General features: G+C 50.5%; 1 protein-coding gene across 11 annotated transcripts; it reads right to left on the bottom strand.

Annotated features, from left to right (window-relative positions):
• Positions 1-804: 804 nt before the first annotated feature.
• DCAF11 (DDB1 and CUL4 associated factor 11) lies at positions 805-8,977 on the bottom strand. Of its 11 annotated transcripts, none has more exons than XM_011227283.3 (16): positions 8,818-8,959; positions 8,460-8,528; positions 7,988-8,355; positions 6,971-7,098; positions 6,407-6,534; positions 6,065-6,129; positions 5,653-5,753; positions 5,276-5,422; positions 5,008-5,062; positions 4,583-4,651; positions 4,166-4,223; positions 3,880-4,065; positions 3,274-3,427; positions 2,712-2,864; positions 1,750-1,856; positions 805-1,667 (listed from the first exon to the last, which is right to left on the bottom strand). In XM_011227283.3, the coding sequence occupies exons 3-16, from the start codon at positions 8,140-8,142 to the stop codon at positions 1,533-1,535; spliced, it is 1,641 nt and encodes a 546-aa protein (XP_011225585.1). In that variant the 5' UTR covers positions 8,143-8,355; positions 8,460-8,528; positions 8,818-8,959; the 3' UTR covers positions 805-1,532. The 11 variants fall into 11 exon arrangements, 9 of the variants coding, with proteins under 9 accessions (XP_011225585.1, XP_011225586.1, XP_011225590.1 ...); XM_011227284.3 differs by having other exon boundaries at positions 8,615-8,910; XM_011227288.3 differs by having other exon boundaries at positions 8,011-8,355; positions 8,615-8,910.
• Positions 8,978-13,717: the final 4,740 nt, after the last annotated feature.

Below are 13,717 nucleotides of genomic sequence, written 5' to 3'. Positions count from 1 at the left end.
TCTAATTTTGGCACCCTGGAGGTTCTGGGTGAGACAGGTGGCATCCTTGGGTTAAAGGCAGAAGGGGAATGAGGCGGGCTGATGGGAAGGGAGACCGGCATGATAGTTTCCCATGAGGCAGAGCAGTCAGAGGAAAGAGAACACATGTAGGCTGGGCAGCTGGACAATCTATTCTTTCACAACTACCTGTTTTGCTGTGAAAGAGGTATCCCTTTTACCCCTGGCTGTGTCTTTGAGAACCCCTGGAGGTGTGCATCCTAGTTTGAAAATTGCGTTAGGGATAATGAAATGTCATGCGGACGGATCGATCAGAGCTGGGTGTGAAACCCAACCAACTCCCCTCCTGACCATACCACGGCTTTGCTCTGGGGCATGTCCCCTGACCTGTGCGTGCTGCCACTTCCTCACCTGCACAAAGCGTGGCTGTGAGGATGGGGCCCAGCATCAGTGCCCACCAGGTTCTCTCTGGCTCTGGGCTACTTCTCCTCCTAGACGGGACCAGCTCCAAGGCCAACCCCACAACAAAGCTGATGTGGGTGTTCCAGGCTCTAATCTAAAACACGCTTACTTCCTGCTCTCTCGATTTCTACTTGCTGCAAGTTTCTTAGTTCAGTGAGGGAGCTGTCTGTTGCTGAGCCCAGTTAACAAATGATTTTGGTATTTCTCTTCATCTTGGGGGCATCAAAGGGGTATTTTTTCCCATAGAGAAGCATATCTGAAGGCTTTGTCAAAACTACTTTCTTGAAGTGAGAGGATAAAAGACCTCAGATAAGAAAAAGAGAGAGACAGAGACAGACACTGAGCCAGGTTCCCACAGAGAATTTATTGAGGGAGCCAAAGCCAGTGAGAGGACGAAGGAGTCCTACTTCCACTTGAAGCTGCTGGCCTCCAGCATGATGGAACAGTCTGGGAAGGGAGGGCCTGCCCTGTGTGGGGCCACATGGAGCCTCTCACACCACAGCCTGTCCCACCGCAAAGACCCAGACAGAGAGGGAGAAAACATAATTCCCACCCCAGGAGGGTGCTGAGGACATGCCTTACTCATCCCACCCTCCCCAAAAAGGCTAGAGCTCTAGCCTTCAGGACCTCTGGAAGAATGGCCAGGATGCCTGGACTTCTGATTGGCCAGTCTAATCCTCAACACAAAGGCCAGGGCAATGGGCCCGGCTGACAGCTCAGTTCAGACCTGACCCCAGGCATCGACTCTAGAAGCTAACACTTAACATCCACACTTGATTAAAAACACTCGGGACAGTTCTCCTGCTGACAAGGGCCACACCTCAGATAATGGCAGTCCTGCTGGACTCTGGCCAGAGATAGAGAACCAAGCCAGCTGGGTGTGAGCGCACGAGGAGACCACTCTGCCCCTTGGGGAGGATCTTCCAGGGCTCAGCGAGAGCCCCAAAGCCTGCGCCTGTGTGTCTCCCCATCCAATGCCAGTGATCCCCCAGAGACCTCCCAGAAGGGAGAAAGGCAGGAAGAGGCAGAGAGCTTGCCAGAGGCTCGCCCGTGTACGGGGCCAGAGATCAGATCTACTGGGGTGAGGAAAAGGCTGTAGAGGGGTGGGGCACGGGGACAGGGGCGCTGGGTGGTTCCTCAGACTCTGGCCGGTCATCCTGGAAGTACTCAGCCTGGCGGTACTGCCACAGACGCAGGTTCCCATCCCACTGCGGGGCAGAAGGCGGCAAGTAGTCAGGGGTGCTGCCCCACTGTGCTGGTCCCCCCACCCCCTGACCCTTGCAACCTCACCGAACTGCTGACGATCTTTTCCTCAAAGGGATGCCAACTGACGTCCCGCACACAGGCCTTGTGGTTGGTCAGCTTCTTCACGATGTGGCCGCTGAGGAGGTCGTACACTGTCCGGGGAAGGCCAGAGTGGAGGGGGGCGGCCAGAGTACCTTCTAAGCACCCCGCACGGTTCCTGAGCTCCACTGCTTCCTGCCTCTCGGGCAACTGCCCCGCTTTCGCAGGGGAGCGAAGCCCACACCAGAGGATGCTCTAACGCCTCCGTTTCTTTTCCCTTGTCCCTACCTTGGCGTGGGTGTGTGGTCTAGCAGAGCTTGGGTAACTCTCCCTGGCCCTTAGCTGAATGTCACAGGGTCTACAGTTAAGAAAATGCAATGTGGTTTTAAAGCTCTTTACAGCAGTGTTCTAAGAAACCCACAAGACATGGAAGGCACAGCAAAAGTGAACAGTGGGCTGTCTGCATAGACATCTGAATGTGCTCTTCCTCAACCAGACGGGCTTGCATCTTTCTCTCCATCAGAGCGGGGCTCTACCCGAGTGCCTTCCCGGTACGGCACTGGCTTAGGCTCCTGATGGCTGTGGGTGTGTTTGGGTGTCCTTCTGTACACTCTTCCTGCTTTAGTGGCTGACGTCCTTTACTCTGAGCTGCTTTTTGTCCCTGTCCCCTGTCCCTGCACCTTTCATCTGCAATCTCTTTTTTCCCTTGACTGGCTACAAAACAGAACTGAGGATTCTGGCCATCTACTCTATTTACTGACCAGAATTCTATGTTCCCTTTCTTAATTTAAAATGCTGATGAATACAAGGTCTTCTATTTCTCTGTTGAAGCCTAACCTGCTCTAAGCTAAATTAAATTTCACACGTAGTTACCACTGGGATTTTTAAGGTGGCCACTGGTGGTTACAGGTGAAATGCCAAAGAAACACTCCTGCCCTTCCAAGGCCCCGTTTTCCCACGATCCTTACCGACCACTTTGCCCGTGGAGCAGCCGCTGTAGATGAACTGCTGGCCGGTGCTATGGGTGGGGGAGAAGCGGCAGCGGATAAGGGTGTGCAGCACCCCGTGGCCCCGGTAGGTCATCAAGGAACTGTCCCCTGGGAGCTTCAGTTTCCGCCAGGCTGGGCAGGGATGCACGGAGAGCCCTTAGTTAGGAAGCCTGGACTCTTCTGTACGATCAGTCCTAAGCAAAGATCGATGCTCACCGACGACCACCTTTTCAACCCCCAACGGATGGCTCTCTCCCCACCTAATACTCACCAGGACAGCTCTGCTGGCTGTGAAGATACTGGAATACTTTTGTCTTGGTTGGTTCTGAGTGATCCCCAGCTGCCAGCCCTGGGAACCCCCAACTCTCCCCACCGTTTGACAAACAAAGAGTTAAGGCCTGGCAAGGGGGTGTGGGGGGAGGGCCCCAGGCTACAGTCACGTCCACTGTGCCCATGCCGGGCCTTACCAAGAGTCAGATACTTGAACTGCCACCCCTGACTCTTTACTCTCCAGATGTCAGGTTCTGCCTTCTCCACTCACCTTTTTTGGGCACCTGCTGCCAGCGGTAGTCCCAGTTTTGCTGTGTGGCAGCCTGCCGTGAGGCCTCCATGCCTTCCCGGCTGGAAAAGCGTCGGATGTCCCAGAGCTTGATGGTCTGGTCTTTGGAGTTGGAGATGAGATAGCGGGCATCACCCTGTGAATCCCCAGATGGATAACAAGGTGTCAGAGCTTGCAAACTCTGGTGTCTGCCCATCTAGGTCTGCTTCTCCAGGTGAGGGGTAAGAATGCCAGTCCATTGACTTAGCTTGCCTCTTTCTTCTCTTCATTCAGGAGAGCTCGCCACTGGTTTTCTACCATAGAACCCACCCCCTGGCTAGGTTCCCCCTTCTTTGCCCAGGGCACTGGCTGGGCCTCCTGTTCTATCCTGGATTAACTGTCTTTCCTTCTACAGAAAGCCGTGCCCTGCTCCTTGAGGACTGGTGAATGCAGAAGGATCTCATGTTTCTTGGCTTAAGCCCCTTCCCTAAACTCCAGCTCTTGCAAACCTGAACCAAAAAGGAGCCTTGGGGAGTTCCCACACCCGTCCCCTTTGACATGCTCCTGGACAACTGTAACCTGGCCATACAGGTCTGCTTCCCTGCCCACCTTGCTGTCAATGAAGGTGATGCCATCCTGGTGTCCAGCCAGCGCACCCACAGGCTTGGGGTCATCCTCCCGCATGGTGCGTCGATCCCACACTTTGCAGATGGCATCATCACCCCCAGAGAACAGGATCTGGGAGCTTACGTCGGCAAAGGCCACCGCATTCACATCATCCTCATGGGACTCAATCTAGGGAAGCAGGAAGCCAGAATACCTAGGACCTCTCTCTCAAGGTCTTCTAATAGGCCACAGACCAGAAGGCAGAGGCTCTCAGTCTCAGGAGCAATACCTGAAGGGTGCGCCGGTTCTGTTCTCGATCAAAGACATACAGGCAGCCATCATTGGCCCTGAAAGGGAAGGGATACAGAGGGTCCTGCAGCCAGAACTGAGAGGACCAGCGCTACGTATGCTCTGGAGAGTCCCTGCCGCAAAGTTCCACCGAAGGGCAAGCCCTGGTCTCTTTTTACACAGGAGGTGGGAGAAAAATTAGCCATGTTTGCAAGGAGGTTTGAGACCTTCCAACTCATGCTGGGGAAACGGTGAGCAAGAGATGAAACAGCTCGTAAACGCTAACCTTGGAAAAGCACTGGCTGTTCTCCATAGCTGCCTGGATAGCAGTGTTCAGAAGCCTCCATGAGAGCACAGCTGGTCTCTGGGAGAACTCCTGGCTCACCGATAGATGGGCTACATCCCCTCTCATACTCACCCTCCTAGCACTTCCCGTCCATCGGAGGAGACAGCAATGGAAAAAACTGCAAAGCGACGCTCATCTGGCCTGAAAAGAGCAAAGAAGGAGCTGGGTTAAGTGGACCTCCCTCAGCCTCTGTTCATTTACACAGAATCTGACGAGGGTTGTAAGGCGTACTTCTGAGGGGAAAAAGAAGTCCTGCCAACACGTCCCAGAATGTGGATCACCTCTGTGAGAACCCCGAAATAATCCTGCAACCATCTATTTTACCCTGGTCCTCTGGCTGACAAGGATGGGTGCTTCCCTCCCAGGAATCCACACAGAGACACTTGCAACCAGTGAACTTTTCCCTCTAAGCAGGAGTTCCAGTTCAAGAGGTTTGCTCCTGGAGAGCCTTCCTTGAGAAGTTTCTGATGAGTCTGCCCAAGGAGGGAAGCCAGTACCTTAGATCCAGGGCAGTGTGTGTGTCTCCCTCCCCGTAGATGTTGCAGATATGAACTAAGAGAGGCAAGAGAAACGAGAAATCTTTCAGGGCTGGGGGAAGGAGGGTGGAAGTGAAGCTAGGCAGGAGATGGAACAAAGGGCAAGGATGTCAGACCCTGGGAGTGAACTTCCCGGGAGAAGGCATGGAGTCCGGGCACAGAGGACGTGGGCATTTGGAGACCTTGGGTCCCGGGCTGGAGAGCCAGTGGAAGTCTGGGGCATACTCACTGTAATCAGACCAGCTGGAGTACAGGAAGTGGTTCCCATCAGGGGTGAAGGCCACATCCAGGACGCTCCAGCCTACGTCTCGGGCCTTGATGCTCTTGAATTTATGAAAGCGGCCATACCGGCAGTCATACAGTCGGATCGTCTGGTCTGGGTAAGTGGGGATCAGGCAGAATTAGGGAACCCCCTCCTTGCATCCTCTCTAGATCTGCCCTCGCTTCCTCTGCACATCTGTGGAATCTTCCCTTGATCGTGGGAAACGTGTTCTGGCTAAGCATCCCTAACCCAGGGTCTGAATTCCCTGGGTCTGGGGCTTTCTAGCCTCAGTCAGGGGGTATGTTCCTTATTCCAGGGCACTTCGTAGGACCAGGGTGTGGTACCTTGGCAAGCAGACATGAAGATCTGACCATCTTTGCTGTAGATGCCGCAGAAAGCCTTCTGAGAGTAGGTATCAGTGAAGCCCAGATCATTGGGCAAGAAGCTGGGAAAGCAGAGGGAAAGTGAAGGTAAAGGGAGCTGAGGATGAGGGACGTCCTGGTTAGAGAATCCTAACAGAGCTGGCTGTGAGTACAAGGGTGGACTTCCCTTTTGGCTTGGGGTACGATCCCTTCTCTTTCATTCATTCAATCGTCCTTTCAATTTCTACACTTTTCCAGTTTGTCTCCTCTCAAGGAGACCCCATTCGACCTAACTTTAATATCCCTGAGGATCCTCTAACACCTGTCCCTTCAACGTTTAGGGGATAAGAGCTATCTGGCCCTTAAGAGTCTCTCCATCAAGCCCCATACTCACTGAGACATCAATCGAGACCGTTCTCCAAGGGAGAAGCTTCCCCGGTGGCAGAGGCCCCGTTCTCTCTAAAGGAAGGGATTGGGGAATATTGCTAGCAGAAACAGAGGGCCACTTCAGCCGCACCAAGCCCCCTCTTCCAAAGATATTGCTCTTGCTACAGAAATGGACACCACACACACTAGTAAGTCCCACCAAACTCTGATGCAGGCTGGCTAAGAACTCTCCAGCTCCGGCACTTGAGACTTCCTTGGAAGGCTTACTTCCCTCTCCTCGGGGGCAGGCAGAGCTTCTGGCTACCTCGAGAGGCCTGCTGCCAGGCTGGTTGGAGGTGGAAAGGCCTACCTGGTGCAGCATCTGAGGAAAGGTGTGCTCCTGGGTTGCCCGCCTAAGCCCCAGCCGCCCTGTGGCCAATTCCACTTGGGTCTTGATCTCATTGCATTCCAGCTCCCGGGTGTCAGGGGTTGCATCCACTGTGAGTACCAAGGAAAAGTTCCACCCTCGGTCTTCCAGCCCCACAACTGTGCTCAGCCCACCCGATGTGGCTGAACAGACTGGGGCTGCAAAGACTCCCTCATTCCTTGACTTATTCTCATCTTCTTTCAACCTATGGTTCTTTTTTTTTTTAAAGATTTTATTTATTTATTCATTTGACAGAGATAGAGACAGCCAGCGAGAGAGAGAACACAAGCAGGGGGAGTGGGAGAGGAAGAAGCAGGCTCATAGCGGAAGAGTGATGTGGGGCTCGATCCCATAACGCCGGGATCACGCCCTGAGACGAAGGCAGACGCTTAACCGCTGTGCCACCCAGGCGCCCCTCAACCTATGGTTCTTGCAAAAAACCTTCAGAAAAACGGTTTCTAATGAAAGTCTTCCGATGTTAGGGTCTCAGTCTGCCTTTCCTCTTACCAGGTGGGTTGTATCGGTCCCCGAGACGACCGTCCCAGGCACTGTCATGCTCTTCCTCTGAGTCCGAGAGGGCCTGGATGAGTTGTAAATTTGCTGCACCTCCGCCCTGCACCAACCTCACTTGGCCTCTGTGGAGAGATGCCCTTGATAAAAGGGAGGATCCCTTCCCCAAACCAGCCACATTCAGAGGCAATGGCTACCCAGCTCTTAGACCACCTGCTATTCAAACCCTCATACTGTCCCCATTTTGAAGCTGGAGGCTGACTAGACCTTGGCTGTTATTTTCAGTCTCCTATAAGACACGTTAGGAAACGAATCTTCACGCTAACAGCAGGAGTAGAGAACCCGAACATTCCATGGAGGTCGACAGACCTACACAGGTGACCTCCTAGAGACTCAAAAATTCTGAAAGCATTTCCTTCGGAGCCTCTGCCTGAGGAGTCCAGCATAGAACACAGTATTCTGAAGGGATCCCCAGGCTTGTCTTCTCCCCAAGGAGCCACAGCTGAGAAACAGAGCCATGTGGCACACCTTTCCAGTCAATTACGGATCGTGGTCACTTTCCTCAAGAACAGGGTTAGAGTTAGGTTAATTTAAACTTGTTTTTCAAGTACATCCACATGGTCTCATGTCACATGTCGGTAAATTCTCCAAAGTTCAACACCCACCTCCCCAGCTCTTCTCTTTACCCCTTACATCATGCCTTTTCCATCAGGGTAACGTTTTTATTTTTTTACTTACTTGGGAAATCGATTACACTTGTATAGTCTTAGCTAGACAGGCCCCCCTGAACAGTCCCCTCAAACACAAAAGCAAATTGTCTTCATGACCCTCCCTAATTAAGAACTACTCTTGTTGGGTATTGAGCTGAGTGGCATGAGTGTCCAGAAGGGAAACTCAAACAGAACAGCTGGTCTGGGCTAATCCCATTCCCTATCTTCCGTAACCTCCCTGCCTGGAGTTGGGATCAAGGGACTGTGGTGGTCCCTGGTGGGGACACATCGGAGGGTAAGTTACCTGCGGAGGAGATAGGCCAGTACCTGGGCCAGATCCACATCTTCATCCTCCTCCTCTTCTTCCTCGCTCCGACGCAAGCTAGCCCCTCTTCGGGGCAAGCCTTCGGAGGGGTCTCCGGACCCAGTTCCTGCACTGCTGCTGTTCCGTGATCCCATCTTCTGGTCACAGCATCATTAGGTCCTGTGCAGGGTCTCCTCCTGTCACCTCCTTGGGTTTGGTGAAAGCAAAGCCTGCTCTAGAAACACCAGGGTCTCCCGAGATAGAGCGGGAGCTATCTCTAGGAGGGCTGCCCCTCCTAGGGACTGAAATCCCTTCTCTGTAGCCTGTGACAACTCCCAAGGCTTCAGGAACACAAACCTTCCCCAATCCTGTGAAGCAAAAGAAATCAGAGAGTGAAGCCTAGGGCGCTACCCTAGCTCACCAACGAGAATCCTTTGAAGAGGAATTTCTCAGCTTTCTATCTCAAACTCACCTATCAAAGTCCCTGGAGGGGTGGGTGGGTGAATTCCCAGGTAACCTCTCCGGCCGACCAATCAAAACCCTCGCGGAAGAAAGCGCCTCATTAGCTTATCTTATCTAGCCAATCAGAAGCCTTAGGGCTCTGAGACCCCCCGACGCCCCCCTTACCGACCAATCAGAGCGCTCCTTTGCGAAAGCCGGCAGCAGCGACAACCAATGAGGTTAGAATTCGACCTAACACCCCCTCCTTTCTCGCCTCACGCCCACGTGGTGTGCCGGGGGTGTGTACGCCAAGTGGGGGAGGCAGGGAGGAAGCCGAGAAGCCCCTCCCACTGAAGCTGGCGGTTACTGCCCCGCGCGAGACCACCCACCAGCAAGGAGCGGTCGCCGGACCTGCAGCGGCGCTAGGCCTTGTTTACACCGACGGAGGCCGCAGCGCTGGCCAACCGCTCCTCCGTCACGCGCCTCCTTCGTAATGCATCTCCTGGCTTCCCGGCCGGAGGACTGCGGACGTCACGCGTTGCCCCTGACGGCCCCGCCCCCTTGGCCCGCTAACTGGACAGCTGAGCGCAGTGATCGACAGGTGGGCGGGAGAAAGTGCGTGAGGGACAGGAGGGGAGGAGAAAGCGCCGGACCGAGGAGGGGCGTTCCCTCCCAGTTGGGAGGAGTAAGTGGGGAACCGGCTGCTTCCTGAATCAGAGACTAAGGAACTACGCTAAATGGGTGAGGGGCGGGGCTTACAAAAGAAATTGGTGGTTCGCTAGCTGGAGGTGTCTTTAGCGAAGGATGCAATTTGCTATCGGCCCCTCAAGTTCTTTTGGCTTCGCAATTTCCAGACGATCTCTAAGGGCCTCTCTTTTTCCTTCCCTTCCCGCCCCTCCCCCCGGCTTCAGCCTTCCTTTTTTTTGCTGGCTGCAGCTTCAGTCGGTTTTGCCCTAAAGAGTGACCGGAGCCTTTGGAGTGTGTTCACGTCACAGATGGGGATCCAGTCCTCCACACCCTCCCTTCCGCGTTTAGCTTCCGGAAGCCTTGTTTCCGAAGGGCTACCCTTTCTAGACCGCCCTTTAGCTGCTTTGGCAACTTTTTAGATGACCCCTGGATTCCCTCTGCGGTCTTTGCAGACGCTCCCTAACACACGCCAGGGGCTTTAGGGGCCTTTCCGGTTCCGTCTGTTGTTCTTAACGCCCCTCCGCTCTCCGTGTTTGCAGACCTTCCCTAGACCCTCGGTCTTCGGCGGGCCTCTCAGCTCCCGGCCACTCCGGGGAGTGCGCGAGTGCCGCCTCCTACCCCTCCTCCGGGTTTATGAGTAACCCGCTGAGTCCAAGGCCGGGACGTGCCACGTCTCAGGATCCTCTCCTAGGCTGGAGGTCGAGTGACCTCGCCGTGCCGAGTGCAAAGGCCCTGGGTCCTAACTGCCCCTCAGCGCCTCCAGCGCACAATCTCTTAGAAGTGTTGCGGGCTCACCCTATGATCCAGCCATTGCACTACTGGGTATTTACCCCAAAGATACAGACGTAGCGAAGAGAAGGGCCATATGCACCCCAATGTTCATAGCAGCCATTGTCCACAATAGCTAAATCGTGGAAGGAGCCGAGATGCCCTTCAACAGACGACTGGATTAAGAAGTTGTGGTCCATATATACAATGGACTATTACTCAGCTATCAGAAAGAACGAGTTCTCAACATTTGCTGCAACATGGACGGCACTGGAGGAGATAATGCTAAGTGAAATAAGTCAAGCAGAGAAAGACAATTATCATATGATTTCTCTCATCTATGGAACATAAGAACTAGGAAGATCGGTAGGAGAAGAAAGGGATAAAGAAAGGGGGGGTAATTAGAAGGGGGAATGAAGCATGAGAGACTATGGACTCTGAGAAACAAACTGAGGGCTTCAGAGGGGAGGGGTGGGGGAATGGGATAGAGTGGTGATGGGTAGTAAGGAGGGCATGTATTGGATGGTGCACTGGGTGTTATATGCAACTAATGAATCATCGAACTTTACATCGGAATCCGGGGATGTGCTGTATGGTGACTAACATAATATTAAAAAAAAAAAAAAAGTGTTGCAAGCTCACCCAGGGGCCCCCTGAGGTCACGGATGGGTTCAAGGGCTCTCAGTTCCCCTGGGCCTGCCGGCCCCTCACTCTCCCTGGGAGGGCAAGGGTGTGGTCAGACCCGGGCACTTCTTGGTCTGCACACATCTAGAGCCGAGCTTATCTTCTCTGGCCACGAGAGCCGGCTTCATATGGGCGTGCGATCCGTACAGGGCTCCACGCTTAGGCCCCATACTTGGTTTAATGTTCTGTTATCGCTGTCTGAAACTCTTAATTTTTGAACCAGCACCCCGCATTTTCATCTTGCTCTGGGCTCTACTAATTATGTGGTTGGTTCTAGCGGTCACCCACCTCTCACGGTCAGGTAATTTACTGTCAGTTTCCCTGTGACATTTATTGAGACCTTAGGATTCTGTGGTTTCTGGGTTATCCAGCCTGGAAAATCTGAAATCATTAAAACAAACAAACAAAATCTTTCCCTCCTCTTTGCCCTTTAAATACAGTTCTTCAAGTCTTATAGATTCTTCAGCTAATTAGTTGAAATTGTTTTCACTATCACCACCCAAAATCAAATTTTCATTACTTCTTGCTTCTCTTAGTTGATCAGCTGGAAACATTTTTCTCCAATAGCATTTCGTTCTTAACCTACAAGTGGTTCACTATTACTGTTTATTGTTTCGAAGACAAACTTCCAAACCTGGTGTCTGTTTTGTTTTTCTTATCAGCCTCATTTTATGTTACTTCTGCCAAGCAAATATGCCCATAAATTCTGTGCTGTTTTCACCTTTGCACCTTCCCAGGAGAATTTCTTATCTGGGGGAAACTTTGTCTCTATCAGTGGACTCCCTCATGACCCAGTGGTACCACTTCCAGGAATCTAGGTGGAACCTGTATGCTAAATCTAGCCTTAAGATTTATGTTCAACATAGCAATTAGTGATAATAGTAAAACACTGGAAACAAATAGGCCCAATACAATACGGGGAGATATTGGTTAAATAAATTGCAGTCTGTATGGTAGACACAGACATATCATTAGAATGAGGCAGTCTTCTATTTTTATGCCATGGGAAATTGTGCAAGTTTCATTGGTAGGTTTTTTAAAAAGGTGGTGGTCAGTTCTTCTGGTGGCATGTTGTGATGGATGCAAAAATAATATGGTTTCAATTCCCCATTAAAAAGGTCTAAAAAATCCAGGTTCATTATATCATTATATCATTAAACAAATAATAAAATGGGGAAGGCCTTGCATGAACTAATGACAAAGGTATAGCACAAAGCATCAAGTATACAAAGGTATATCATGAACAATTAATACATTTTAAGCACTTTGAGTTCCACAGAAAAGAAACAAAAGCTTCTGTTACATTCATCTCCTAAATAATGCATTTCTTTTTTTTTTTAGTAATGCATTTCTTCTTGATTACCTCTTTCCTCTTTTCCTTAGCCTCCTCTTCTCCTTAGCACTTACAAATCCAGTTTAAAACTGAAAAAGAAATTCAGGCCTTTGAAATATAGAATTTGTATATTATTAAATAAAACATTAAAAATCATGGTAAATATTTTTAAAAATCTGAAATTTTATGACCAAAATGAGTCTTAACATTAAGTCAAATGCTAAAGGAATATAGGATTTTATCTCTGGATCCATTGATTGATTTTTGTATGTAAAAGATTTTTAAGCTTATGACTTGTCATCTCATTTTATTTTTAAAAGATTTTATTTATTTATTTGAGAGAGTGAGCGAGAGAGAGTGTCCATGAGCAGGGGCAGAGGCAGAGGGAGAGGGAGAAGCCGACTCCCCTGCTGAGCAGGGCTCAGATCCCAGGATTCTGGGTTCGTGACCTGAGCCGCCCAGGCGCCCCTATAAGACTTTTTAAATGTATATGAGCATTTATATCTTAGGACATACCCTGTGTTCCACTGAAAGAAAATAGCATTCCTTTTAAAATAATTGTAATTAAGTCATTTTGAGAAACTCTATTGACCTTCCCTGTCATGATTTTGAAATTTGGCATATTGCTTGGTGACATTTTGTAAAGTGCTTTTCATTTGGGCAGCTTCTACTTTTCCCAGCCACACTTGAAGGCACTTAAAGCCACAGAGAGCTTTCCTACCTTTTGCACCCGTTTTAGGACCTGTTCTAGTGATTGCTACGTCAATGTCAGCTAGTTGACTTTCTGTCTGACCTGCCCCTGGCTGTTTCCTGCTCATTCACATCCCCACTAGAGGGCAGGCTAGACTAGAGAGGAGAGGCGAGCACATTTTTTTCCCTTTCCTAGTTAATCCAGTCCTCCCTCTCCGCCACCCCACCTTCCAGGCTGGCGACTGCACAAAGCTCCTGGGACACGTGTCCACCTCTGGGCTACACAAGGGAAAGGTCTGTCTTCAGAAGTGACTGATGACACGTGTTTATACATTATCTCCTTGAAGCACGCTGCGTAGAAGGAAATGGGGAAGTATGCTAATTTATCCAGGACTTAAAATCTGTTGACTATAAAGCAACTGAGTAATTATGGGATTTCTAATACTCTCATGGCCCGTGTCCTTGAGAACCAGAATTTTTGTGTGTGGCAGATAGGAGGTACAGGTGTGATATAGATTCCCTTGAGCCGGGAGTTTGAGTAGGAGCTCTCAGTATGAACTCGAGGTGGGTGATTTACTCTCCCTCTATTGAAAAGATCTAGAAACAATGGACCAATCCAGTAGCAATGTACACTTCTGCCACTTAGATCTTAAAATACCACTTCCCATGGAAAGCAACCAGAGTTTGAACAAACGGCTGATTCCAGGCCTGGGGCAGGAAATGTGCAAGATGAACCTGGAACAACTTATCTTACCAGATAGCAAGAAGCCAGCAAACACTATCAGGGTAATGTCAAAAGGACTCAGGAGCCAAGTTCTCACGGCCAAAGTTGGGACAATTTGAGCATTAAAAGGATAATTTAATAAACATTAAGCATATTTAAATCCATGAGTTCATAATGGGGTGTGAGTGTGTAAATAACTAATTGTTCATCCTTTTGCAGGATGATAGGAAATGAAATCATTACATTGAAGATGGTAAATACAGGGGAAAAAAATCCATTGTCTTGCTGTTTTTCTATAAACTGTACCAGAGGGTAATGAGATAGAAGACGAAGGGGTGTCTTTTTTTTTTTTTTTAAAGATTTAATTTATTCATTTGAGAGAGCTCACGCGCAGCGCCACCGG

This window comes from Ailuropoda melanoleuca, chromosome 20 (genome assembly GCF_002007445.2).
Source record: "Ailuropoda melanoleuca isolate Jingjing chromosome 20, ASM200744v2, whole genome shotgun sequence".
NCBI lineage: Eukaryota > Metazoa > Chordata > Mammalia > Carnivora > Ursidae > Ailuropoda > Ailuropoda melanoleuca.
This window is presented reverse-complemented; position numbering and strand designations above follow the sequence as displayed.